The sequence below is a fragment of the Lepidochelys kempii genome, chromosome 24 (genome assembly GCF_965140285.1).
Source record: "Lepidochelys kempii isolate rLepKem1 chromosome 24, rLepKem1.hap1, whole genome shotgun sequence".
NCBI classification, from domain to species: domain Eukaryota; kingdom Metazoa; phylum Chordata; order Testudines; family Cheloniidae; genus Lepidochelys; species Lepidochelys kempii.
This window is the reverse complement of record NC_136403.1, coordinates 4,039,559-4,066,649: the sequence shown is the minus strand read 5'-3', so window position 1 is coordinate 4,066,649 and position 27,091 is coordinate 4,039,559. Positions and strand designations below refer to the sequence as shown.

The window sequence follows — 27,091 nt, the reverse complement described above, 5'->3', positions numbered from 1 at the left end:
CCATGATTCTTCAGAACTGGTCCCCACGCGGTGACAGGGTCAAACCGTTTTAAAACTATTCTCATGTGACATTTTAGATCTTTGCAAAAATCCTGCCCAACGGGGTTTGCACTGACATAGGGGGCTTGGCGGGTGGGTAGGAAAATAAGCAAGGGGGAGGGAACAGACTGAATAGCTTTGATTCCAAGAAAACATCGCAGTTATCTTCTTTACACCAAGGCTCAAGCTAGGAGTCAAGGCCCCTTTTCCAAATCACTGTCTCATGGCAGCACCAGATCCGAGCATTTCGGAGGTCTCGAGAGACAGTCGTTTCCACAGTAAACATTCAAAATAGTTCTAGAAGTAGTGCTGGCACCCAGGGAAAACCAGGCTGGGCAGAATACAACATGCAAGACCCAAAGCATCCCCCCCATCCCCCTTGTTTCATAAATTGCCCTTCCCAGCAGCAGCTGGTCTAGGGAACACGACACCGTGACACAGAGAAATTCCTCAGCCGCCACACACCTTCCCTGCATGGGGTGTCTAACTTCAACCACAGCATTAAAATTCTCCATAGCAGGCTTGGATAACAATGCAGCTTTTCCACTCGGCTGGTGATCAAAGGCTGCCTGCGGGATGTCTGGGGTGGGGTGGGGGGAGCTAGGGGGTGGGAGGTCATATCCCGGGGCCCCGTGCATGCAGGGAATAGAAAGCCCCTTGCCTAAAAAGCAATAATCACCTCCAATTTCTGTCCTCCTCCACTCCCTTGGTTTAGAAAGTAGGCAGGAGTGGGGGAAGGGGGTCAGCTGTAATTGGATCGGCTAAAAACCATCTACAAAGGCGAGGGGCTTGGGCTGTGGTTGGAGAAGGGGGGTGGGGAAGCTGGGAATCAGGACTCCTGGGTTCTAATCCCAGTCCTGGGAGGGAAGCGGGGTCCAGGGAGTTAGAGCAAAAGGCCCTGGGCGTCAGACCTCCCGAAAGCTCTGCTGCTGACTTGCAGCCTGGCTTTCATCGAGTCACTCGCTCCACTCTCTGTGCCTCAGTTTCCCCATCTACGACATGGGGAATGGGCTGTTTATAAAGAGCGCTGAGATCTGTGTAAGTGCAAATACCCCAAACATTCCCTGGTCTTGGGCCTGCACCCCCCCGCAATTTACATTCCCCCCCAGCCCCCTCCACACACACCCCCAACCCCCCCCTACAACCCCTATATACACACACACACACACACCCCCAACTCCATCCCCCTCCCACATAACCCGGCCCCCCAGTCCCACCAGGTGACCACACACCAGCTCCCCGCACTGTCACACCAGCTCTATCCCCTCCCCCACAGACGCTCACAACGTCTCACACTACCCCTCCCCCATGCACGCTCGCAGCAGCCCCTCCCCCTTACACACACCGTTCCCCTCCCCCTCTGTGAGCAGATCCCCTCCTGTTGTACACACACACGCCCCCCACCACTCTCACAATGCATCCCTCCATTGCCCCACTATCACACCAGAACCTGCATGAGCACCCCCCCCCCATTGTATGCCACCCTGTGCTCCTCCCCCTGGCTCTCTGGCCTGTCCGATAACTGGCTCCCTGCAATGCCCCGCCACCCACTGCCAGGCCTGATAGAGACGACACAAAGGAAACCACAACCGCCGGGCCAGACCCGATCCCCTGCCCCCAGCCACGCTCTCTGTCCTCCCCCCACCTCACACACACCCCCTGCTCCTGGGAATCATCGCAGGCCAGGGACAGACAGGAAAAGAAAGTTTCACCAACAGGGAAACCCGCACGTGCCCAAATCAACAGTGCAACGGGCGAGTCACCGACATGTGGCCCCGTGCAACTTGGGTGGAGAGCGCTGGGAGAACTGAAGGAACAGGGGGAGGGTGTCTGCCAGAACGGAGGCACAGACCCCAGCTGCAGAATTCAGGTGTTGGTGTTCTCCATGCCCACCAAGGGGAGTTTGGAAATGGAGGTTTCAGGATGGACCCATCTCTATTATTAAAGAGCAGCTCACAGGCCTCCCAGATATAGGAAGAGAACAGAGGAGTCCTGCTCCCCCAGCACCCTGCTCTGATCAATAGACAACACTCCCCTCCCAAATCTGGGAATAGAACCCCAGAGTCCTGGCTTCTCTTCCCCATGCTCTGATTTCTAGACCACATTCCTGACAGAGTGCTGGGAAGTGAAGTCAGGCATCCAGGTGGAAACCAAACAGAAGCAACATTACACAGATCAAAGCTAAAAAACAAAGCAGCTCTCAGGAAAAGAGACAAACGGGATGGGGGCGGGGGGCAGGGGGGAGAGCATGGACGGTGCAGTGCAGGCCCCCACATCCTTCCCCTGGATGGGGAGCTGCTCCCTACACCTGCCTTGAGTTTTATTCTAGAATCAGAGCAACGTGGGGCTGGAAGGGCCACAAGAGAGCATCAGGGCCGGCCCCGTGCGCTGAGGCAGGGCCAAGTAAATCTAGACCATCCCTGACAGGGCATTGTCCAGCCTGTTCTGAAAAACCTCCAACGATGGGGATTCCACGACCTCCCCTGGACGCCTGTTCCAGAGCTCAACCCCCCATAAGGGGAAAGTTTTTCCCCAATATCAAACCCAAGTCTCCCTTGCTGCAGATTCACCCTCTTATGCCTGGTCCTGCCTCCAGTGGCCAGGGGGAACAACTGACCCCTGTCCCCGTCCCCTCCTTCCTCTGCTTTTCCCAGGGCTAAACATTCCAGCTGCTACAGCTGTGGCTTATGATCTCATTGCCACCAGCGGCTCTGCCCCACTGTTTGATTCGGGGCGGGGGGGGGGGGAATATCCCCCTTTGGGAAACAAACCAGCAAAGCTCCAGCCCTTCTGCACCCCATGCGCTCCTCCCTTTCCCGGGTCGTGTTATTCTGCAGGCAGGGGTCACGATAATGTCCCCTTTGCAAAGCAAATCAGCTCTGTGCCCCTCCCTTGCCCACCCACACAGAGGGCACCTCCAGCCTCTTGGCAAGCAGGTAACAGGGCTGGAGGGCCAGGCTGGGTCAGCCCCTAGACCGAAACTAAGCTGTTAACCCTGGACCCCACCCTAAGGGCCATGCTGTCAGGGCAGCACCTGCAGTGAGTCCACAAGGCTTCGCCCAGCTTGATGGAAGAGATAGCAATAGAACCCAGGCGTCCTGCCTCTCAGCTCCCTGCCCTAATCTCTAGTCCCCATCCCCAGCTAGTGCTGCGAACTGAACCCAGGAGTCCTCGCTCTCAACCTCCCCCCACGCTAAGAACTAGACACCCCTCACTCCCTTCTTGGAGCTGGGCCTAGAACCCAGGATGCCTTCTTCCCAGTCCCTTGCTCTAGGCGCAGAACAGCCGCTCCCTTCTCCCACCCAAGGACTTGGCTACATGTGAGAGTTAATTCGCAATAAAGCAGGGTGTGAATGCAGAGGAGATTAACTACTCCCAATTACTGCGTGCATGGGCAGCACATCAAGTGGAATTCGGAATCAAGTGCTTTGATTCTGGAATTGGAGCATCTGCACTGGGAGTTAATCGGGAATATTCAGGGGCCATTGCTGATGGCTCTGGCTGGAAGGATCAAGGCCAGGCCAGAATCTCCCGCCTATTCACCCCTTGTCTTTTGAATCTCTTTGTTTAAAAAGGAAAAGAAAATCGCAAGCTCCCCGACTTTTATCTTCACAGTGTCAGGGCTGGCTGTGGACCCTCCCACCGCACCAGAGCCGGGCCAGGTGTGAGGGGCTCTCCCTGGGGAGCCAGGAACACAAGCTGCACCTGCCTTTACGGATAAAGACGCCTGGCCACACAATACCACAGGCAAGGAGGAGGGGGGGAAAAAACCCTGAATCGCCCCTCCCCCTATGCAGAAGCTAGCAAGTGGGCTAGGATGGAGAACAGAGACCTCTGTCTGTGCCCAAAGCAGGCACGCCCCGGCAAGGTCAGTTTCCCATGCGTCCTACTCTCTGCCAGCGCATGCCTCAGCCCGAATCCAGTGGGCAAAATGGGCCTTCAGAGCTTTAGCCTCTTTGCTAAAGGACTACTGCCAACTGGGGTGGAGGTTTTCCGTGATCTTTTCCAGCCTGTTGGCCTGCCCAGCCTCCTGCCGCACCGGCTGCAGCCAAAGGCATCTAACCGCAGGAACAGGCAGTGATGGCCCAGCCTGTCAGTCCCTGGGAGATCTGTCCTAACGCCAGGCAGCCAGCGACTGGCTAGGAGGGTTCCTAACTCCGGCTGGGGGCAAAGGAAATTCAGGTTTTGACCAAAGGATCTTTTTTTTTTTTTTTTTTTTGGGCAGGACGCTTTCATTTCTGGCTGAAAAACCCCAAACAGCGAAATAGTTCCATTTGGTAAACTGCCGCAGTGCCTTCTGGGAGTTGTAGTTCGGTTGGTTCCTGTCCCAATTTTCCAAGATGGGCCTGGCTCTCTAGCCAGACTACACCTCCCATGAGGCCTTGGGACTTAAATTACAGAATGGCTGTTCTTGCTTGGGGCTCAGCTACAGGTAAAGGCCCAGACCTTCCAATGGTATGAATCAGCAGAGGGGAGTAAGGCTGCGCCAGTTCACACCAGCTCAGGTTACGGCTCCAAGTCTGGATCCATCATTCCCTGGAGGATGTTTATACCTAGTTCAGGTCTCATTAACAAAGCCTGTTTCTTGCATAGCCATTTCATCGGTAGATCTCAAAGCACTCAACAGTCTTTAGTGTGGTTTGTCCTCCTAACAACCCTGTGAGATAGGGGAAACCCCGCCTTGTGCACATGGGAAACTGAGGCACAGATAGTCTAAATGACTTGCCCAAGGTCACATAACAAGTCCATGGCACTGCAGGGAATTGAACCTGGATCTTCCCATACCTTAGGCCAGTGCCCCAAGCACTGGACCATCTTTCCTCTCTAGTCGTCCCCTTCTCCCTCATCCTCCTCCCAAAGACAGCCAGTTAAAGCTTACAGCAGATGCTGTTATTTCAGCAAATAAAAATCATACACACACGCCACCCATGTGTGAATAAAAGCAAAAAGTCACTCTCTGGAAGCTTTTTATAGTTTCTAGAAATAGCTCCAAGTTTCAGCCAGAACTAATTCAGACAAAATGTCCAGAGAAAGCCACCAAGGAGGGCCACAAGAAAGTCTGTGAGAGGGGTCAGTTTCCTACGACTCTGGTGGGACCTCAGAGGAACCAGAGCTTGTTCTTGGGTAGAAAGGTGCTGGAATCAAAAACACCTACCCCTGGGAGCCAGACTCCTGGGCTCTGCCGCTGACTCACAACATGATTTTGGGCAAGTCACATGCCCATTTTACAGATGAGGAAACTGAGGCACGGGGCGGCATCAGACCTACCTAAATCACAGAGCTGCTGGGGGGGAAGTTAGTTAAGGTTTGAAAAGGGGGTTCAGTAATCCTTGGTAGGAAGTCTGCAAAGGCACATCACAATATTCGGGCACATTTTAATATCATATACACAGTAGATTACGTCTAAGGTAACAGATTCTTTATTGGACAAGCGCAGAGCGAACAACAGTGCTAGAGAGCGCGTTAAAGATTAGCCAAGGTGCTTTGCAGGGTGAAGCAGGGCTGCTATTTTGTGACCTGGGGAGGCGATCCTGGCTCCGCTCTGGTGGTAGAACTCTCTGCTCCCACCCCAGTATTTAAAAAAGCCCCTGATGCCAAAGCCAAAGCTCCTCCAAAGCCAAGGGAGCATTGGGGAGACCCAGACTCTTGGCAGCTGTTTGCTAACAAGAGTTACAAATCAATCAATAGGGACTTCAGTCAGGGGGAACCCAAAGTACAGTGTGTTCTGAACGGGCAGAGTGCTCACATCTAGGAAAACCTAAGGGCCAGATCTGAACAATTCCCGGCGTGGGAATGGCCAGACTGACGATGAATTGGATCGGGAGTCTACCCAGCGCAGTCTCCGGTCACTCTCAAGGCAGAGGGACAGTGGGGTCCAGTGGGCAGCACACCGGACTGGGACACAGGGGTTCTATGCCTAACGTGGGGCTGGCTTTTCAAATGCTCCGTGCCCAAAACGGAGGGGTAAATTTTCAAAAGAGCTCGGCTCCTGTTCTCCAGAGCTCCTTGGAAATCAGGCCATGACATCGCTCCATGCCTCAGTTTCCCCATCTATGAATGGATAATAATCCTTTCTTTCACCCATCCTTTGTTTAGCCTGTGAGCTCTTCAGGGCAGGGACTGTCTCTCCCTGGGTGCATGGGCAGCACCTGGCACAATGAGTCCTGATCTCAGCTGGTGCCTCGTGGTGGCTGCTTTAATACATACAAACCACAGAGAGGATGGGGGTCGGCTCATGGAGGCGCTGCATTCACCACATAGGCTGCTCTACAGCCCTTAATTCCATGCACATATCAACACCTTGACTTTACCCTCCTGGGCTGGTGAAACGGGGAGGTCGGTATCATCATCCTTGTTTAACAGATAGGGAAACTGAGGCACAGAGCAGGAGAAGGACCAGTCTTGGCTCTTGCAAAGCTTGGACAAGAACTCACTGATTTCCAGCTCCCAGTCTTCTGTTCTGGCCATTTTTATTATTACAGCACTGCCTAGCGGTGCCAGCAGTGTAGGGCCTCTCTAGACCCGTACGCCTCATCGCTCCGTGTGGCAGGAACTCAGCTGCAACATGGCCCCCTGCCCTTCTGGGCAGGCTGGAGCTCAGCTCCCCCTGGAGTGCTGTGGGACCTCGACTACCTGGCTCTCGTTCTGGGAAAGGATGGTCAGGTTGCCTCTCATCTACTCCTTGCTCCCATTGCTGGGAGAGGACGCGCCAAAGCTGCAGGATCACGAAATATACCTGCCCAGTGACTGTAACCGCAGCCGGGGAAGCTGTTAGCCCGCAACAGACAGGAAGCAACAGGGTTTTCGATTTCAGGCTGCTTGATGCCCCTCTGACCCCCCTGCCTCCCAGCCACCTAGAAAATCATGGAAACCCAAGTCATTTCACACGGATTCTGTGCCCCTGGGTGTGGGGTGGGGAGGTTGGCTCCAGCGACACCCTGGACTGCGCCTTCTTGTTTTGATCTGTTCCCCAGGTGGATCTTGAGCCTGCAGCGACCCAGCCCAAGAGTCTTAGCGGCCTTGCCGTGTCTGCGGGTACCAGATAACCAGGGCCAGAAGGAGGCCAGATGCAAATAAGGAGTCACATGATGGGGACGCACTGGCTACTGTCTGGAAGTGAGGCCCCAGCTACGCTATTACAGTAGCTGCAGGGGGTACAGCGTGGCCTAGTGGATAGAGTACTGGATCAGGAGACCTGGGTTCTATTCCCAGCAAGTCAACCCGCCTGGTGACTCAGTTTCCCCAGCTGGAAAATGAGACTAAACGACAGTGACCCCCTTGGTAAAGTCCTTTGATATCCACGGATGACAAGTCCAGCATAAGAGCTAAGTGCTACTGTATTAAAGTATCTTCACACTCCCTCACCGCCCTCCACCCCTCATATTAATGGATTTCATTCCTCCCATCCTCCCCGGGAGGCCGGGAAGGATTATCCCCAATTTACAGATGGGGAAACTGAAGCACACAGCGACCAAGGCCCAGATTTTTAAGGCCTTGCAGGGCTCAGCATGGCAAACTTAACGCATTGAAGAGCCTAAGTCTCAAGTGCCTAAATCCATTTTGAAAATGAGGCTTAGGCTCCTAAACCCGTAACATTTGCAACACTGAGCACAGCAATGCCTCAGTGCCTTTTAAACCAGAGCCGAAATGATTGGCCCAAGGTCCAACAGGGAGTCCATAGCAATACCAGGATCTGAACCCAAGATATCCTACTTCCCACTCTAGTGCCCTACCCATTACCCTCCTTCCTACCTTGGGGGGCGTGTCTGTGACTCCTGATATCACAGCACCCAGAGCTCTGCATCTCCGCCACCCGCCTTTGTCCTTAACAACCAGTGGTGCCCGCAGTCGTGCACACGTGCAGGGGTGCCCATCTGCCTCAGGCCCCCCATTTGAAAGCCCCCCGCCAAACCATCAAAGGGAGAGACGGCTGGGCCAAACCAGGGCCGTGCTGTGACCCCACATGCCAAGTCGCGATGTCCAGGGCGGGGAGCCAGGTCCAGCCCTGCGGGATAAGAGCCACTCCTGCAAGGCGAGTGTGCTTCAGTTGTGCGAACCACGTGAAAAAATGTCTGGCAGGGCAGAAGCTCAGTGGGGCGACACTGAGCGACGCTTGTTGCTTTCCCCCACCGTTCTCCTCCACGGCACCGGGGAGTCCCACCCACCCAGAGTAAGAGGCCTGGGCTGCGGGAGCGGGGATCAAACCCAGCTCAGCTGCCTGGCGATGCAGGGGGCAAGTCCTAAGCTACTGCGCCAGCCGCCGCTGCCCACCCACACCAGACAGGCTGAACCCAGAAAGCTCGGTCATACGGTCACGTACGGACCGGGGAGAAGTGACTCAAGGCTGGTGACTAATCGAACTTGCCTCTGTTCAATGAGATGGCAGACAATAGGCAAGCTTCCCTGTCACCGCTCTGCGTGTGCCCTCCAATCCCGCCCCCAGCCCCCTCAGCCCTTTCCCTGCGTGAGTGGGGCTCTCTCAACTTGCAGTGCCCCTGCTCCCCAGCCTCTGCCCTGCCCACCTCTGTCCGTGTCCTCTCAAATCCTGATTTGCAGCCCCCCTGCTATTCCAAGCCCTGGGTTTCCCACCCCTGCAACTGTGCCCACACTCCCCTGGGCCTCCCCTGATTCACAAGCCGTGCTAGGAGGCTGAGTGTCTGCAAAGTGCTTCGGGATCCTCAGATGATCAGCTAGTCTCTGTTTTGCAATATGAAAAGGCCCCATTGCTTCTGCTGCCCAAGCAGGAACGTGCCAGGCAGCAGCTGGTGATGGGCCGGCCCCAGCCAACCAGCAGCCCCAGCACGGCTGCTGCGGGTTGGAATTGGTTCCCTAGCCTGATTCGATAGGACAAAGGTCAGGCCCGCCCTTCCACGCAGCTGTCACGCCCTAGGCTGTGCTAGCGAACTACAAGATCACAGGGTTTAATCTTTAAGAATTTGTGTTGTGTGGACCGCCTGCCTGCCTCTCCCCACCCCAACCCTCCATCTCCGATATGAAAACCAAATGGGGGAGTGGGAGCTTGGCAAAGGTGTCCCCAGGTCTCAGACCCGCTTCGGAGCAGCTGTGACTAATCTTGAGCAGCAATGAGAAAGGAACAATGAGTCAGAGTCACAGCAGGCTAGCTCCTGATGCCACCATACACCCCGACCCAATGCGGACAATGCTGGCCCACAGCTCTCCTGGGGAGATTGAGACCCCAGGCCCTATTCTAGTGTTTGCACCATCCTGGCAGCGTAAAGGAGCCTTGGTGTAAACATGTGATGGGCCAAGAGTCTGACCACCCCCACCCCAGGGTCTGACTGACCTAATTCAAACCACATGGTACCCTTGGGAGATAGGGATTACACCCACTTTTACAAGTGGGTAAACTGAGGCAGCGAGGGGCCGAGCGACTCACCCACAGTCACTTATTCTGTGTATTGCAGCGGCATCTCGAGGCGCCACGTGAGATCAGAGCCCCATTGTGCTGGGCACGGCCCAGACACACAGCAAGAGATAGTCCCTGCCCCGAAAAGCTAAGTGTGAAAGGACGAGACAGATGGAGGGACGAGAGACGAAACGGAGACAGCAAGAGAGAGGAAGCCACTTCCCCGAGGGCAGTGGCAGAGCCAGGAGCAGAATCCAGGGCTCCTGGTGCAGGACCCTAACCACTAGCCCACCCAGCCTCTCCCAAAATAAGAGTCGACAGCAGAGATGGCGCTGATTCTTGGGATTCCCTCTCCCTGCCTCCCTCAGGTCCGACCACTGGTCAGCACAGCATCCTTGTTCACCTTTAATCCCACTCTCCCAGCGCATGATTCAAGAGGAATCTGACTCCACTGGGCTTAGGATCAGGGCCTTCGCAGACCCCACTGCCTTCAGCTGGTGTCGCAGTCGTAACAAGGTGTTCCCCCCCCTCCCCAGAAGCATCAGTGGCCATTTGCTCCAACTCCTCCTCTCCCCGCCCCCCCCACGCGAGTGTTGTTATCCCTCTTTCCTCCCAATCCTCCAGGGCCCTGCCTCCTTGCGCAGCCATTTACTCCAGCACCACGCGAGTGAGAGGCAGTGGCAACCGGACCCGGGAGTTGCTGTGTGCACGAGGCACGAACCCCGGGGGGCACCGGGGCTGAGAGACGATGGGTGACATTTTCAAGAGGGTCTAAATGACTCCGGGCCCTGGGATCCAAGCTGGGGAATTGCCCAGTGCCCTTGTCTCCCTGCAGGATCAGGCCCGTCAGGGAACAGCAGGAGATGCACCTGGCCTGGCTGTCGCTGACAGCACGCTCTGGGCGAGAGGGAATATCACCAACACCCACCGCAAGGCCCTAGAGCAGCGTAAAGGAGCCTGGGTGCAAAGGAGAATCAGGCCCCTGGGGTTTCATGTTTACATTTAATCAGCAGGAAGGTCAGGCAGCAACCCAGCTGCCGCACGCAGGCTCTGTGCAGGGAGAGGTCGCAATAACCCGGGGCTCCTTTATCTTTTCCAGAGGATTGCTCAGCCTGCTTGTGCTCAGTGGCTTTCCCTGGGCCGACTTTCTCCAGCTCCCACTTTCACTTTCAGCTCCCAGTCGCGGCTCTTCATAGGGGACGGGAGTCGAGCCATCAGCGCACTGGGGGTCTTCCCACCCCAGGCCTATGCCTCAGTTTCCCCACTTGTAAAATGGGGGATTGTGACCCTCATGGGGCACACGGTGAAAATTCAGACGGTTGCTGTAGCAGTGCGACAGGCGGACAATGTTTGTTACCTAGAGTGTCGGGGGCAGGCCGTGTGGCCTAATGGCTAGAGCGCTGGAGTGGGACTCAGGAAACCTGGCCTCCCTGCTGGGTGACCTTGGGCAAGTCGCTTCCCCTCCTGTCCCTCAGTTTCCCTTCTCCTTCTTGGTCTCTCTTGGCTATTTAGATTGTAAGCTGGTTAGGGCCAGGGCGGTCTCTTATTATGTCTATTACAGCACCGCACACAATGGGGTCTTGGCCCATGAGTGTGGCTCCCAGCCACTACTGCCATGCGAATGGAAAAGACGTGCCCCACTACTCTCTGCCGGATGGAATCTGAGCAATTCAGTGGCGTGTCAGAGGCCCTAGACTGCACTCCGCAAGCGGGTGATTCTCCCATAGCTCAGAACAGGAGGCTGAGAGTTCTGTCTCTGTGGCTTCCACGCCATGCCAAGAGGCCATGGCAGGGAATGTGATCCCAGGCTTGGTACCGTAGCATTTTTAGCATATGCCGAATCCTTGAACGCCAGAGTCCCCACTTTAGAGAGAGGCCGGCTCCCTCAGCAAGGGATGCTGCTCTGACAACAGCCCCGGGCCCTGCCCCGAGAAACAGGGCTGTGCGGGAGGGAATGTGACAGGCCTGAAGAACAGGACAGAGAAAAGAAAATAAGGCTGTACTCCCTCTCTGCTGCCCGAGAGCCCCAGACATCCCCTCAGCCAGCCTGGCATGCGACGCGTCTGCATTACTGCACGTCCCACACACTGGGCAGGGGGAGGGGGCTGGGCTGGCTCTGCAGAGGGGCACCTGGTGGATTGGAGCAGTGAGCAGTTTGGAGGCTCCCAGCAGTGCAGAGAGGAGATGGGCAAAGCGAGACCAGATTAACTCCCACGGGCTCTGGGGCAGTATCTGCTCTGTGTGGACGCACCGGTTGAGGCATCCACTCAGCTGGCCTCTGCACCTCCTCCTCCAAGCAGCACCCCGACCCTTTCCCGGATCACGCCATGCGAGGTGAACAGACGTCCACCAGGACAGGCAGAGGCTGGGCTGGGGGCAAACACACTCATGTCATCTGCCTTCCCAAGCAGGACTCCAAACCAGCTCTCTCGGGTGGATGGCAAAAGGCTACTTGGAGAGTCATGGAGCTCCCTGCGTATGCACAGAAAACCAGCCAGGTTCTAATCTCAGTGTCAAGCCAGAAAAATTCTGGAATTAAATCAGCATCTCCGAGATCGAGATCCAGATGGAAAATCTGTTGCAGTCTCATTTAATGAAGAGAACTTCACCCCAGAACTAGCGTTGAGTGAGAATTTCCCAGCCGGGCTTTTTCCCACTGGAAAACACTGTTGCATTGAAATGGAAACTTCCCGCGGGAACACAGTGACTTTGACAAAACATCAGGGTTTTTTGGGGGGTGGGGTGGGGAAATCAAAACAAAGCATTTCGATAAGATCGTAATGCTCAATTTTTGCCATCTGCAGAAGAGAGCATGTTGACTTTCCATTTTGAAATTGGACAGCCTAAATTACGGTTGATGTTATAAGCGATAATACAACGAACATTTCCACAAAACAAAACCCGTGAAAATTCCTTTTTGCGGAAAATTCGGAAACTCCGATGCCGAACGAAAGCCAGCTTGGAAGTCATGGAAGAGACAGTAAGAGGAAGAGCCAGCCCGGGCCTGAAGAAGGCCCTGAGATTGGGCACCGTGCCGTGGGGGAACAGAGGCTGAGTGAGGCCTTCAGGGTGATGCATTTGAAGTGCTGGGTGTGCACTGAGGAGATGCTGCCCATGCTGCCCGTTCCCCCGGGGTCTGGGGTGGTGTCACTGGGGTGGCCGACCCAATTGGCTTCCTTGGGGTGTTTGCTGGTTTTCTTTGGGCAGGAGGTGGGCCAGTGCAAGCTAAGCAAGGTCCGCCTCGCTCTGCGACTGGATGGGAAACCCGCCGTCCTGCTGGAAGTGGTACTGGTGATTCAATAGGACCCATGCTGTCCCCTGGAGTCGGTACGAACCTCCCCCTCAGCCACGGCGCTGGAGGAAGCAGTGCGTGTGACTCAATAGGGGGCGCTCTCCCTTCGTCGTCAGCGCTAGGGGTGGGTTGGGTGCCCGGTTAAACGCAGCAGCTCTTGATCACAGCTGATCTGTTAGGCCGGGACCTTAACGTGGGAATCCCAGGCACGTTCAGATCCCATCTCCTTAACTTACCCCCCTCATTCTGGGCTGATAAGACCCTTCCTCTCATCAGTCAGAGAGAGGAAAACGCTTGGGAACGTATCACACTGGCAAAGCCCAACAAGACTTTATTACGGGGGGAATTTCCAATAGCAAGGCAACGTGGCCAGATCCACCCACAATCCTTATACCAGTATCAGTGCATCAGCTAGGGGCGTGATTTTCTCACCCATCTAGTTATATCAGTGCAACTCCTAGCATAGACGCAGCTACACCAGTACAAAGGTACCTGAGCCCAGTTTAATTTATTCCCCTTCCTGTACGGGACTAAATCCCCCAGTTTAAGCACCTTTATACCAGTATACCTGCACCCTTGCTGTACCGCTTTAACTAGACCAGCGTCATTACAAAGGTTCTGCTGTTTTGTGTAGACAAGGGCTAAGCAATTTGCCCAAGGTCACCTTTGTGCTCCCCAGATTCCAGGGCCCCACTGCCAATCACAGCAGCCTCAAGGCTGCTCTTATTTAACGCTCTGTTTCTGTGCCCCCCGGGAAGCAGGGAATAGCCACAGTGCAGGGTTACGACAGTCCCACACCAGCCAGGGGGTTCCCCTACTCAGGGGGCAATTCTCAAGGGGCCATTTCAAGCCCTTCAGCTGCCAGAGTGGCCTCAGCATCACTGAGGATCAGGGGCCCCCCCAGAGGCACAAGGTAACAGACCTATCCCAGGTGGATCCAAAGCTAACACGGCTGGAATCTGGGAGTTCAGCCCCCGGCAGGGTCTCCCACGGAAGCCGCTGGGAGCCAGGAGCGCTCGGCACTACGCCGGGGCACGCTGTACCCTGCAGAATCGGGCCCATAGGCTGCTCAACCAGACCTTTGCGGCAATCAGTGGCCCCTGGCTACAGCCGAGCCTCGACTTGGTCCAGGCAGGGCCACTGCTGCGCACCAGCCTGGCTAGAAAGCTGCCCTGCCCACCACCGAGAAGGGCGTGGCTCAGACAGCGTTATCCAGGAGGGCCTGGCTGCTGCAGGGGGCAGAACGCAGCGACCCAGGGGCCCACCCTGGAGCCGCTCCCACTCCAGCACCGCACCCAGCCTCTGTGCTTGTATCTGGAGCGAAACGTCAGGACTCGCCCTGCAGGCCAGGATAGACGGGGCGAGGCTGGTTCTGCACTCGAGGCACTTGCCTGGGAGAGCCAGGTTCAATTCCCCACTCTGCCAGACGCCACATGCCCCTGGGCAAGTCCCCTATCGTTAACAGATGGGGAAACTGAGGTTAACCGAGGGGAGGCAAGAGGAGGCAATTCAGGTGACTGCGGGCGGTGCACAGGTAGCCCGAGCGTACGGCGACGCGGGGCGAGACTGGAAGCCAGAGAGGACCACGGGGTCTGTCTGAGTCCGGCAGCCACAATAAAAAAGCCTCTTTATATTCAGCCAAGCCCTGTCCTTTCGCTGCTTCTGGGGATGCAGCTGCCCCCTTGTTCTGATGGCGGGGCCGAGACCAAACCTGGGATCCCGGTCAGAATTAGGCAGGCCGGGTTCCGCCTCACTCTCGAAGGATCGAGAGAGAAGAGAGCCCCGGGGGCGTCGCTGCAAGGAGACAGCCGGGGCCTGGGTGCCGATTTAGATGGCGTTTCCCTTTAAGAGGCTCCCGACTAGTTTCTTGCCTTTCAGAACAAATGGCGTGGCCCGCAGAGACCAGCTCCTTAAAGCGGCAGCGGAGCCTGGGGCCTGCAGCAACGAGGCCACCAGGATCCGGTTTCTCGTTTAAAGAGGCAGGGCGCACAAGCAAGGAAGCCCCAAGAACAGTTGAAGGGCCCGCTCCTGCAGGGTGCCAAAGATCCACCTCCTCCCCGCACAACCTCAGCACCGAGGAGCCCTGTGTGCAGCCAGCAGCATGAGCCTTCTACTTAAGCCTCTTGGGGCCCCGATTCTGAAAGGTGCTGAGCACCTCCCCCCGCACTTCTCCCCCAGAAGGATCAGGAGCAAACCTGCAACACCTCCTCTGAATTGTCTGTAAATAAATAATGTGGCTATAATTAAGAAGGGACTTGGATCCCATAGCTGCAGAGGGGGATGTCCCTAAGGTCGGGAACGCAGAGCGACTGCAGCAGCTGTGTGTATCCCTGTATTGCTACCTGCACCGATAGGCCCCCACGGAGACCAAGGCTCCATCGTGCCAGGGGCTGCACAGACAGAGGGAGATGCAATCCCCGCTCCGCAGAGCTGGAATTCTGAATCGACACAACCAAGGTCTTAAAATCAAGAGGAAGAGCGGCTCTGTGCTTAAAGAGCTGGGCTACGAAGATCTGGCTTCTATGCCCGTCCCTACCACTGGCCTTCTGGGTCACTGTCCCTCTTGGTGCCTCAGTTTCCCCTCCAACTTCTTGTCTATATTTAGATTGTGAACTCTTTAGGGCAGGGACGGTCTCTTATCACACGTACATACAGTGCTTGGCACCATCTGTCTTGGTCGGGGCCCCTAAGTGCTACCATAATAGGTGTAATGATTAGTATGGAGAACAAAGGCGCAGAGAGATGGAGCGACTGGACCCAGCTGAGCCTGGAAACTGAACTTTGATCTCCTGAGTCCCAGGCTAGCACCTCAACCCCAAAGCCAACCTTCCCCTCCATCCTTTAGGTTACAAATATTATTTCACGGGTTAGGTTTGTTTGGATTTTTTTTTCTTTTAGGCAGTTGGGGTGATGACGGCCATTTGGTGGGCCTTTCAAAGCTGCCCGAGTCCCATAATGGCAACTGGGAGCTTAAACCCACTGGGGCTCCCGATAAATCTCAACCTAAAACTAACAAGACATGTTAACAATGAAAGCTGGTCAGTCATATTAATTACAGTACAGCCTAGGGACCAGCCAAGAACTCCATTGTGCTAGGCGCTGTACAGGCTCCCAGAGAGCTCCCGCTCCGAAAGAGCCGATGACCTAACTGAACTATGATCTAAATAAAATGACTTTCAAGCAGTCCCCTTGGTCACGCCTCCCTCCTGTTTATGCCTCTCTAGTTTTAATTTATTGATTGTCTCTTTAGATTCCACTCTCACCTGATTTAGACCCTGGGTTTTTTGCACAAATGCACCAGACCAAAACACATTAAAAAAAAATCTTAAAGGTTTAAAGAAATTGGCCCATTTTTTGTGTGAGCAACCCTGCTCGGTTTACTCACACAAGTAATGGGATTATCTGTGGGTAGGGTGACCAGATAGCAAGTGTTAAAAAATCGGGGTGGGGGTGGGGGATAATAGGTACCTATATAAGAAAAAGCCCCCAAAATTGGGACTGTCCCTATAAAATCGGGACATCTGGTCACCCTATCTGTGGGAGTAAGGCCAGGAGTATCTGCCCTTCCAAGGCTGCATCCTGCAGAGATTTCCTGCCCTGACTAAGGATTGCTCACTGGCAAAGGAGGTGCAGGATATTCCCAGTGCTTACTACCAGGAGCAAATCTACTGGGTCCTATTCCCCACTGCCCTGAAGCTTGTCGGGTTGTTTACACCAAGGCAAACAGAGAGCAAAACACTGTGGCTGTGATGTGGGAGCGTTTTACATCACTTTGCACTGGTGCGAACGGCTGCACAGGGAACAGAGGATCCGGCCCCACACCTTCACATGGCTGTGAAGGGACAAGCTTGATCCTGCCATCAGAGAAATAATCGCCCGTGAGCTCTTCGGGGCAGGGCACGTCTCTCGCTGTGGGTCTGTGCAGCACCCGGCCCAATGGGGCCCTGACCGGGGCCTCGAGCTCTTACTGGCCTACAAACAATAATAATAATAGAGCGGTTCTTTGTGTGCACTGCGTGGATCACATGCCCAATATGAAACCTGCCTGTGTTCCCCTCCTCCCCCACGCACTTGTTTTATAATTTGATCTGCAGGGAGCTCAGACAAGCTGGCTCCCCCCGCAGAATTCCCAGCGGAAATCTCAGCGCCCGATTCCCAGTGACACCGCGGAGAGGCCCGCTTCGCCCCGCCCTGAGGCACGTCAAGGGGTCTTAAAGTGGGTGCTCCTCTAATTCACCCCTTCCACACACTCCTAGGCCCCTCTGAAGAGGGGAATCAAGCCCCCAAGGCCACACGCAGCCAAAGGAAGAGTTTTTTCCTCTCCTGAAGCAAAACTCCAGCCAGGAATGAAAAGACACGTCCCTTAGGGAGGTCCCAGAGAAACGCAGTAAGCCTCTCACACTCCTTTTTGGCAATCCCCTTAATCAGGCTGGGAGAAACGTAACAGATTCGAAAAGCAAAATCCATGCTCCCCTCAAGCCAGAGATCAAAAGCCCCCGAACAAGAACTCGGCCCATGCTGCCCCCTTCCCGTCCCCCCAAACAACACCCCCCCCCACGCTGAAAACATTCTGATTCTGAGGATCACTTGTTGGCTCCTCCTCGAAAAGCTGCTTTCAAACACATTTCCAGGCCAGAGCCAAGTTATAATCCCCCTGCCCCTCCCCCCACACGGTATGAAACCAAACAGAAGTAATTCCACAAAAGCCAGGAGGGAGTGGGGGGGGGGGGAGGCTGCGCAAAACTCGCTTTCAAACAAGCTGCTCTTTGGGTCGATTTTTCCATTTGAAATCGCTTTCGTTTTCAGCCTGTCCCGTCTGCACCGAGGAGGAAGAGGGCGGGGGCAAATCCTCCAAGGAAATTTTAAACTGCATCATCAACCGCTTAAAAATAACCAGCAACGTATTCTGAAGCAAGAGTCTGTCTTCCCCACCCTCTCGCTCCGGAGCAACTGGATTCCTGGCGAAGTCTGTCTCTTAAAGACCTGGAGCTGGCTGCCGTTGAAGTGCATGGCGAAGGCTCTTGCTGTCTTTCTGTAAGAGCCCAGGATCAGGCCCCAAGGAGCCCAGATAAAGCAGCTAGGAAAACCACCCCCTCCCCGGGCAGCTCCTGCTGCAGCCCCCGCTCACACCTATGTCTGGGGACATCAGCAGGGCTCAGGAGAGCGAGGGTGGAGGCCCCAATTCTGCAAAGCGTTGGCACATGCTTAAATCCCCAGCTCTCAGTTACGTACGTGTGCCAAGTGCTTTGCTGAATCTGGACTTAGGCCTGCACACCAGCCCAATCTTACTCCTGTTTATTATTAAACGACGACAGTATGGCAGAGCCCAAAAGCCTGGATCAGGACTTTGCCATTGGCTTGGATGGGCCTATCCCGGGGAGCAGCAGAACACTCCCCCAAAACGCTCCAAATATTTATATTGATTTTTAAAACATTGCTGTTCACACACGCTCCAACCAGCCCCACCCTGGTTCCAGTTCAAACAAGGGCAGAATTCCTGCCAGCTGCAACAGAATCAGGCTCTCTGCACGGACCTAGAGAGGCCCCGATCCTGAGATGGGAGCTACGCCAGGGGTCCAGAGGCGCTGATCGGATTGCAGAATCGGGGCAATCATGTAGGAATCCCACTTTACAATATCCAGCTGTTCGGACACAGCCAGTAACATCAAATCAGGCTCGTTATGAAATAACAAAGTACTTTTAACCTGAGCAGCACCACTTGGGAGTGAAATTAAATTATACCCAATGCACGACTTCTTCGGCACCTTAACCCTATGGCTGTGTAACCCCATTCTGTACCAGTGCAGTGCGACTGCATTATAGGGTTTTGCACTGGTGTATCATCACCCATGTAGTTCCACTGGGGTACAATTCCCTAACCCAGCCTCACGGTATCCGGCACACCACATGACTCTAAGGACCCCACATGTGCTCGGAAATAACACGTGGGACTTATGTTACAATCAAGCCACACACACAAAACAGGGCCCCGATGCCAATAAGGGAATCAAGTGGTCAGAAGTCTGAGCTTGTGGGCCTAGGACCCAGGTCTATTAATAGAGTTTCACTCGAACAGAGGCACAAAAACTAAACGAGGTCAAAATAAGGAGGAAACATCTGATCTGAAGTTCTGGTTTGTTTTTTTCCGCCGTTAGTTTGAACTAATGAAGAAAACACAAACGTGGACGTGTGTTACCAGCTTATAAGATATGTCATCTGCAGGCCTGGTCTGACAAACCTCCCCCCCCAAAGCAGGCAACAGACCAGCACATGTGCTTCCAGAATTACCCCCGCATTTCCTAGGCTGAGCCAACACAGCTTCGTAGAGAAACTTTCTTAGCACTAGCTGGGCATTTGCTTTTTAGTACCGGGCAAAATTAAAATTCCAACCAATCACACGACAAAGGAACCCCCCAAAGGGCCAGATCCTGAGCTGGTGTAACACATGGGCACTACTTTACACGATCTGGGGATTTGGCCCATAGGGCCCAGGGCACCTAAATGGAACTACTGTGCCTTTAAATTAAATTTACAAGATAAATAAACAAGAACCCTTAAAGCTCTGACAAAGACGGCAAAAGCAGTTACCAGTGACCCCCTGACTATAGCCTTAATTCTGTCTGGAGTCTAATATTACAAAAATAAAGAAGAGCTCTGTTTGTTGCACTGAAGATGAAATATGACAATCCCCATTGGTACCCCCTCCAGTTCCCCTCCTCCCACTAAAACACAACAGGGAAAGTCTAGTTTCACTTACTGTCTCCAAGGAGATTAGCAAAAAAATGCAGGAGACCCTCCTAGCAGGAAACTCTGAATACAACCGGGTTCACTTTTTAAACAAACTGCATCATTAGCAGGCAATAGACCAAGTGATATTTATTTTTAAGTTGCAGCCGCTTTTAGCGCTGATGGAATAATAATGCACAATCATAGAAAATATGGAGAAAGGTGCAGTCATATAAAGCAGCCACAAAACCACAATGTATATATTTATTATAGTCTACTTTGACTCCCAGCTACATGTGTATGAACTAATTTTTGTTCCCAGAGATGTGTACTGCACAGCATGAAAACAGACAGGACCATGTAAACACTCATGGAGCACTACAAATATCCATCTGGCTTCCATATATTTACCAGCTTTTGTTTCAGAGCACTATATGTATTGTCCAGCATGAAAATGCACAGGGCAGCATATATAAACACACATTAAAACAAAGTAATAGATTAACCTAGTTATAAATCTGCGTCGTTTCCTACCTATTTATTATATGGTCTAATTGCAGGTTTTGCGCTCACACAGAGAACAGCATATACACTGAATTTCTTTTTTCTGTATAATTTATCTGACCTGATTTCACACAAACTATATGAAATACACCTCTCACGTGGAAGCTGAAATTCGATCCTATGAAAAATGGCTGAAAAGAGAGATGAAGAAACTACAAAACCTGAAAGCCGATATTACACTCTCTTGGGCATAGGTAAAATTGAGCGTTATACAGATAATCTTAGGGGTTATAATCCTTGGAAAGCAGGGCAGTGGTCCACTTGTAATCTGTAGGCTCCCGGGCCCTGTTCTATCCCAGTTTTTACAGTGTTATCCTCTAATCTCTGTTTTCCAGGGCTAGTCTATGTAGGTTCCCTGGCTACGTTTAAATTTCAGATCCACAGAGGTTTATAATCTAAATCTCCCTCCCCAGGTGGTGCCCCACTTCCAGATCTCCTGGCCCCCATACCTATAACCTAGCCTGGGAGTTTTATAATCCCATGCACGGGCTGCGTCCCACTCCAGATCCCCAGGCTCCCTCCCAGATCCCCAGGCTCCCAATAATCTAAAACTACGAGCTCCCCTGCCCGGCTCAACGTGCGCTCTGCCCGGCGGGGGGTGGGGGGAGCAAGCCTGGGCCAGCCGGGGGCGCTGAGCCTGGTCGGCCTTGCACCCCCCGTGCAACGTGCAAAAGCCCGCGTTATGCAACGGAGAATCCCATTGAAGGGGGGCAGTGTCGACCCCCCTCCCTTTGCACACCGCCGCCCCCCCCCAGCCCCGATCCCCCTTGCAGGCTCCTTACCCTAGCAGGCCAGTGGGGGTAGCCCTTCATCTTGGCAAACACCAGGTCCCCGCATTTGTACTCCTTCTGCCTGTTGGACCGGGACATCTTCGCCTTGAGCGCCAGGCTGCTGGAAAGTGGGGGGGGGGGGGGTGCGGGCTTAGGTAGTGGGGGAGGAGGGTGAAGTTTGGAGGCAAACCCCAGCGATCCGGCGAGCGGCTCTCCCCCACCCCTCCGGAGAGCAAGCGGCCTGGGGGGGCTGGGGTGGGGGGCCGGGGGGACGGGAGCCGGTGGTGCTAGAAGCAGGTTGGCTCCCGGGAGACGGGTCGGTGCCCCATGCAGTTGTTTGTGTTTGAAATTCAATTGCTCCCTCCCTTCCCCACCCCCCCTCCCGGTGGATGCGATCGGAGGCTCGTTTGCTGATGCCTCGTCCCAGGCACAGCGCTTGGTGTGAAGTCCCCCCCCTAAGGAGGAGCAAAAAGCCGGGGGGGGGGGTGCAGTCAGCAGGCTGAAGGCGCAGAACTCGGAGCGAACAGATACAAAGGGGGGGGGGGGGGGACTCGAGAGAGACTCCGGCCTGCAGACGGTCAGGTGCGAGCAAACACAAGTTGCAAAGAGCGACTCCGTCGTTGCTACATTTGTCTTGTAGCAAAAGCAAATATTCCTAATCATCAAGTATCCAGGGAAGGGTGGCTTCCGGGGAGGGATCTGGCTACAGTTGTTGCAAATCAATAATTGATAGTTTAAAAACAAAAAACAAAAAAAAAAACCAACCCCAACAATCAATGAAGTGTCCAGCTCCCAGGTTGGGGAGGTGGAATCCAGCTACCCTTTGTCACGTTGTCAGACAATTATTAGTCCTACAAATACAGCATCCAGGTGACTTCTTTGGAGGGGGGGGGGGGGAATATTCAGCTAGATTTGTCTTGTTGCAAACTAATGACAATACTTATTAAAGTATTTAGCCGGGCGGGGGGGGGGGGGGGGTTGTACCATAATAATTAGCTAATGACAAAATATCTGGCTTCTAATGAATTATGAACAATCTGGCAAATGATTATACAGGATTTTGGTCCACGGTTTTCAAGGTAAAGCCACAAATATTCAGCAACAGTTTCCTCTCTCTTTGCCTTGGAATTAACTCAAAAGCTGGCCCCCCAGTCTTGCAAAAATGTGTACACCTGCTTAACTTCACATATGTACCAACCCCACTGCCATCAACTGAATTTATGCCCAGGCATAAAGCTAAAAGCATGTGGCCGTCATCAGGGCCTGAGCTGATTTCAACTTGTCGGCTGCCCTGGTCTTGCAAAGAGCTCTGGAACAATTTGCTGGGTCAGGCTTTTGCTTTAAATCCAGAAAAAAATAATGTAGTTAAGATCCCCATTTCCGCAAACACTTAAGCACCCAGATAACTTTCCATTTGTGAGTAGCTCCACTGAGTTAACTGGGGCTTACAAAGTGTATTTAAGTTACTCGCTCATGTCAGTGATTGCAGGAGCTGGGCCTAAATGTGTCTTGTTGCAAACAAGGTAGGAAAAAATATCGGAAAAGAAGAAAATACAAGATAATCCAACTAAAGATACTTTATATGGACAGAACGTTCTGGTTCAGAGCTTCTATTGGTCCTGTACAAACAAATAAGTAAATAAAGTTTCCAGCTACAGTTATGAACAACGGCACAAATACTTAAAGCCCCAACAATGAAGCTACTTATGTGTATGTGTCAATTTGGCCAACTCTGGCTATATTTACTGTGTTCCTTAAAGCTGGAGTCATAGGATTAGGTAAGAATCTTGGCTTTTATTTAAAGAAGAGATGTTTCTAGCCCTTTCGGTTGCAAATAAAAGCTTGGAAATGTGACCCCCCCCCCCAAGGCTCCAAAATGAAAAGGGGAATAAAAAGAACCCAAAATGTGTTGTTGTTTACAATCTCGTGATTTTTAAGCCAATGGCCTGTTTGTGTGGTTCCAATTCCAGGGTCAGGGCCTTGAAATAAAGGGACTACACACAGTGTGTGAAGTCAAGCCTGTGCGTAAGTCTTTGCAGGATGGCAGCCAAAGTTGTGAACAGACCAGAGAGTTTTAAGTTAGAGTCCAGTGGGGTGGGAGGTTATTGAGTTGTTAATGTCTGATTCATAAACTCTCTTTACCACACTTTTCCCCAACACTAAAATTAAAAGTAGCCAGCTTAAATCAGGACTGAAACTGATGCATATTGGGGATTTCCACTTCTGTACTCCCCGTTCCATTTCATCAACAGACAGTCAAAAGAGCAGGGCTAGGGGTTGAATGGGGAGAGCTCCTGGCAGCTGAGGGCTTGATCTTGCAAGGGGCTGAGGTCCAGATCCTCAAAGATAATTACACACCTAAAACTCCCATTCATTTCAACAGGAGACGGGCATCTAACTACCTTTGAGGATCTCAGCCTGACTGTTTTGGCCCTGACCCAGCAAAGCATTTAAGTACATGAGCAGTCCCATGGAGTTCAATAAGACTACCCAGGTGCTTAGCTGTAAGTAAGTGCTTTGCTGGGTCAGAATCAGAGTGCTGGGTACCTTGCCGGATCAGGGTCTTAGCTGGTAATTTCCCCCCAGCTTTAATAATAATAAAAATAAATTAATAATTAATAATTAGTATTAAAGTAGTGGCTAAAGGCTCCAGCTGAGAGCAGGTCCCCATTGTGCTAGGGAGTATTCACAGCAAGAGACAATCCCTTCTCCAGGAAGCTTCCAGTCTCAATAGACAAGACAGACAAAGGGTGAGGAGAACGAAATTCTATTATCCCCATTTGCAGGTGGAAAATCCAGATTTAATTAAAAAATTAGGTCTCTATTATTATTAATTATTATCATTATTCTTGTATGTGTATTACCATTAGTCCTAGCCCTTGTGGTCGCAAAGATAACTTCTGATGCAGGAACCAGCTGTGAACCGAATCAGTGAGGTCTACCTGCGTTTGCCACCTGCCTGAAACAATAACTCCAAGAGGTCTGAACGTTCCTATTCCTCTCAACGGGTTGATCATTCTGAAGCCTCATGATGACAATTGTAATGCTAATGCTGCAAACTACAGTATCTCACTGCTGGAAGAGAGGGAGGAAGGGAACCATTTTATCTCACTGGAGAAGAAGCATTCCCAGCTTCTTAAGAGTTTCCTTTATCATCCGTGTCTAGAACCATCTGCTTCAGCCCCAAAGTCTGGATGCTTCATTCCATCTGGTGATTGTGGTTGGCTCCCCAGTAGCATTTCTTTCACCTCCTGATGTGACAGAAGATGGAAGGGACTGTCCCCTACCGTGGGCCAGATCATGCTACTATGACTCTCACTAGATTGTGCCTTGTGCTTGGCATAATCTCACTGAAGTCAAGGGGGCTACTTGAGGAACAGTGTACTACTCAGTGTGAGTAAGGGTGTGATAATTAACCCTCTGTCTATGGACAGCATCTAAAACAACAGGGCCCTGATCCTGGCTGAGGTCAACCCTTAGAAGTCCCAGCTGAGATCAGGGTCCCATCATGCTAGGCACTGTGTGTGCACACAGAGAGAGACAGCCCTTGCTCTGGAGATCTTTGCAGTCTAAATAGTCAAGACAGACAAAGGGGGAGAGGGAAAACAGACCCAGAGTGGGGAACAGCTTTGTCTGAGGTCAAAGAGCAGATTTGTAGCGGAGCTGGGAATCCAACCCAGGTCTCTGACTTCGTCTCAAGAGCCCTAACCACTCGACCAGGTTGCTGCCGATGCTAACATAATATAATTATAGTTATCTAAGTAAATCAATCAAATGTATAGAAGGAGAAATCACTCCTCCCCATTATTCAAAGTTAACACAACCATATAAAACCAGCCACATCACAAACACAGTAACCAAAGCCCCTTCCGCCTGATTACAGCTCAATAAATCTGAGGCATAGCTGCTCCGTGTTGCCACCTAGTGATGTGGACTTGTGAACATCCCAAAAAAGCTCCCACAGTAACTCTCAGGACAACCTCTCTCCTCTTTTGTTTTAAGAAAAGGAGTACTTGTGGCACCTTAGAGACTAACCAGTCTTTGGAAGCTCAGGATAGATTTTTGAGATGGGCGTCAAAGGGGGTGGGAGTGAAGTCCTGACTCTAACTTCACTCATGACACTAAACTTCCATTGACTTCAGTGGGAGTTTTGCCTGAGAAGTGACTGCAGAAGTGGACCTAATATGAGCTTCCATAATTTTTTGGTTGTTGTAAGTTTCAGTGGAAATGGTTTTCATTAGCTTGTGAAAAGAGAGAGAGCAGGAAGAAGATTTAAACATTTTCCAGCTGTGATGGAAACCCAATCTCTCTCTCAGTAGCATATAAAGGCCCCAAGATCAGGGCCCCGTTGTGCCAGGCACTGTGCATCCATGTAGTGAGAGAGAGAGACAGCCCTGCTCTGAAGACTTTACAATTGGAATAGAATAGGCAGAGGATGGGTTAATATTTCTGTGTCACAGACTGGGAACTGAGGCACTCACAGGGGAAACAACTCTGTGAGGTCACACCATGAGTCTGCAACAGTGGCAAGAATTGAATCCTGCTCTCCTAAGTACCAAACCACTACCTTAACTGCTAGACCAGTCTTCCTCTAGCATGCTCTAACATGGCCAAGAGAGTAAAACTGACTAAAAACAAGAGTGAAACCAACCAGTTTCATTTCGCTGTGCCAGTTTAGAAGAAATGGAGAGAAATTCACAATAAAGATCATAATCAGTAAGAAGTAAACTTGGAGGTTAACCTTCTTTCAGCTTCTGAAACCTGAGATCTTCATAACCCAGGGGAGAACATCCATTTTTAACACAGCAGGGACTTGCCAGTTCTTCAAGCTAATGTCTAGGGGCTGGTGGCCAACTGCAGATTAGCCAATACCCAACCCTTCGAAAGTGGTAAAATTAAGGCACCGGCGTCACAAAATGTATTTTGCTAATTTCTCTTGATTTCACTTTAATTATATATGTTAACGGTTCACAGCATATTAGCAAATGGGCTTCAGTGGGCTTTGGATCAGGCTCCACATTTGCGAAGAGGAAGAAGATCTCAAGTCTTCATACTGCTCTTGTATGTCTGGAGGACCTCCACTGAAGTCACTGGAGTGATACCAGTGTAAAAGCAGCATGCATGAGATTATTATGATTACTGGTTTGTATTACATAGTGCAAGAAGGAACTTGCCTAAGCAGCAAATCAGTGGAAGAAATGGAAATAGAACCACGGTCTTTTCCGTCAGAACTCATCCCTGGCCCACACAGCCCTTCGTTAAGCATGATGAGAAGTGGGACTTTTGGTGATGGTTATTCAGTTTGTAGCTAACCCAGATTCAACCCTTGCTGGTCCAAATTCTAGGCACGGAGGGATTTGGCTGGGTGTTTTGCACTTGGTAGTGTTCCTGTAAACCCAGTGCAATGATATGGCAAAGCAGCATGTGCAGTGGCCCGGAAAGGCCGGGAGTGTTGAAGCCAGCACGTGGTGCATAGGGGAAGTAGGTATTTTGACTGGGAGGCCTGTGCAAAGATGGGCCCAATTACAGCGTAACTATTTTATGTGCTGCCCCGGAGCCTGCTGCTGCACCCCGTTCGAGATGTGTAACCTACATAGTAAAACGGCAAAGTGCTAATGCCCCCAGCTGTATCACAGTGCAGAAGGTGAAAATCGGTGGCTTTTACACGGAGGGAACAAGGGAACAGTTTAGGGGAGCAAGGGGGCTGTGATTAAGAGCCTGACACTGGGAGGCAGGGCACCTACCAACGGTCCCTGCAGCTTCGAGCCCCTAACTGAACCCCTGACCCCACGCTCGGTTTTGGGGTTAGCAGTGACCCTAGGGTGACCAGACAGCAAGTGTGAAAATTCAGGACAGTGAGTAATCTATCACTGCACCGACTCCAAGGGGAGATCACCATTTGCTGGCCACGGGGCAATGAACTACGAGTCCCAGCATGCACTGCAGCGCCCCCTGCTGGTAGGGACTGAGAAGCGTCTCCCTTGGCATTATGGGAGTTGTAGTCCCTCTGCCATAGGGCGCTCCGGGTCCTGATTTGGCGATTAACTAACAGTCCTGGCACGTATTGCGTCAGGTCCCTCTCTCAGCCAATGAAGAGTTCGCCGTGGTGCATTATGGGCGTTGCAGTCCACCCACGGCAGTGCACCATGGGAGTTGTAGTCCTTCTCTATGACCGCAAATCTCTAGCCGACCTTTTTTGCAGATAATGAACGGTGGGGTCGGAGGCGGCATTAATTGCAGTGTATTATGGGAGTTACCGTTATTTGAGTCTGGGAAAGCTACTAAATCCCTACGGGCCCAGTGCACTCTGGGAGTGGCCGTATGAGACAGCGG

The 27,091-nt window shown here is 52.4% G+C and overlaps 1 protein-coding gene across 1 annotated transcript in view; it reads right to left on the bottom strand.

The window, feature by feature from the left end:
• Nucleotides 1–21,142, bottom strand: part of HDGF (heparin binding growth factor) — a 30,033-nt gene extending 8,891 nt beyond the window's left edge. The window contains exon 1 of the mRNA XM_073323236.2: nt 20,771–21,142. Within this exon, the coding sequence (XP_073179337.1) occupies nt 20,771–20,857 (87 nt within the window). The 5' untranslated portion in view covers nt 20,858–21,142. The remainder of the gene's footprint in view (nt 1–20,770) is intronic.
• Between the last annotated feature and the right edge of the window lie 5,949 nt (nt 21,143–27,091).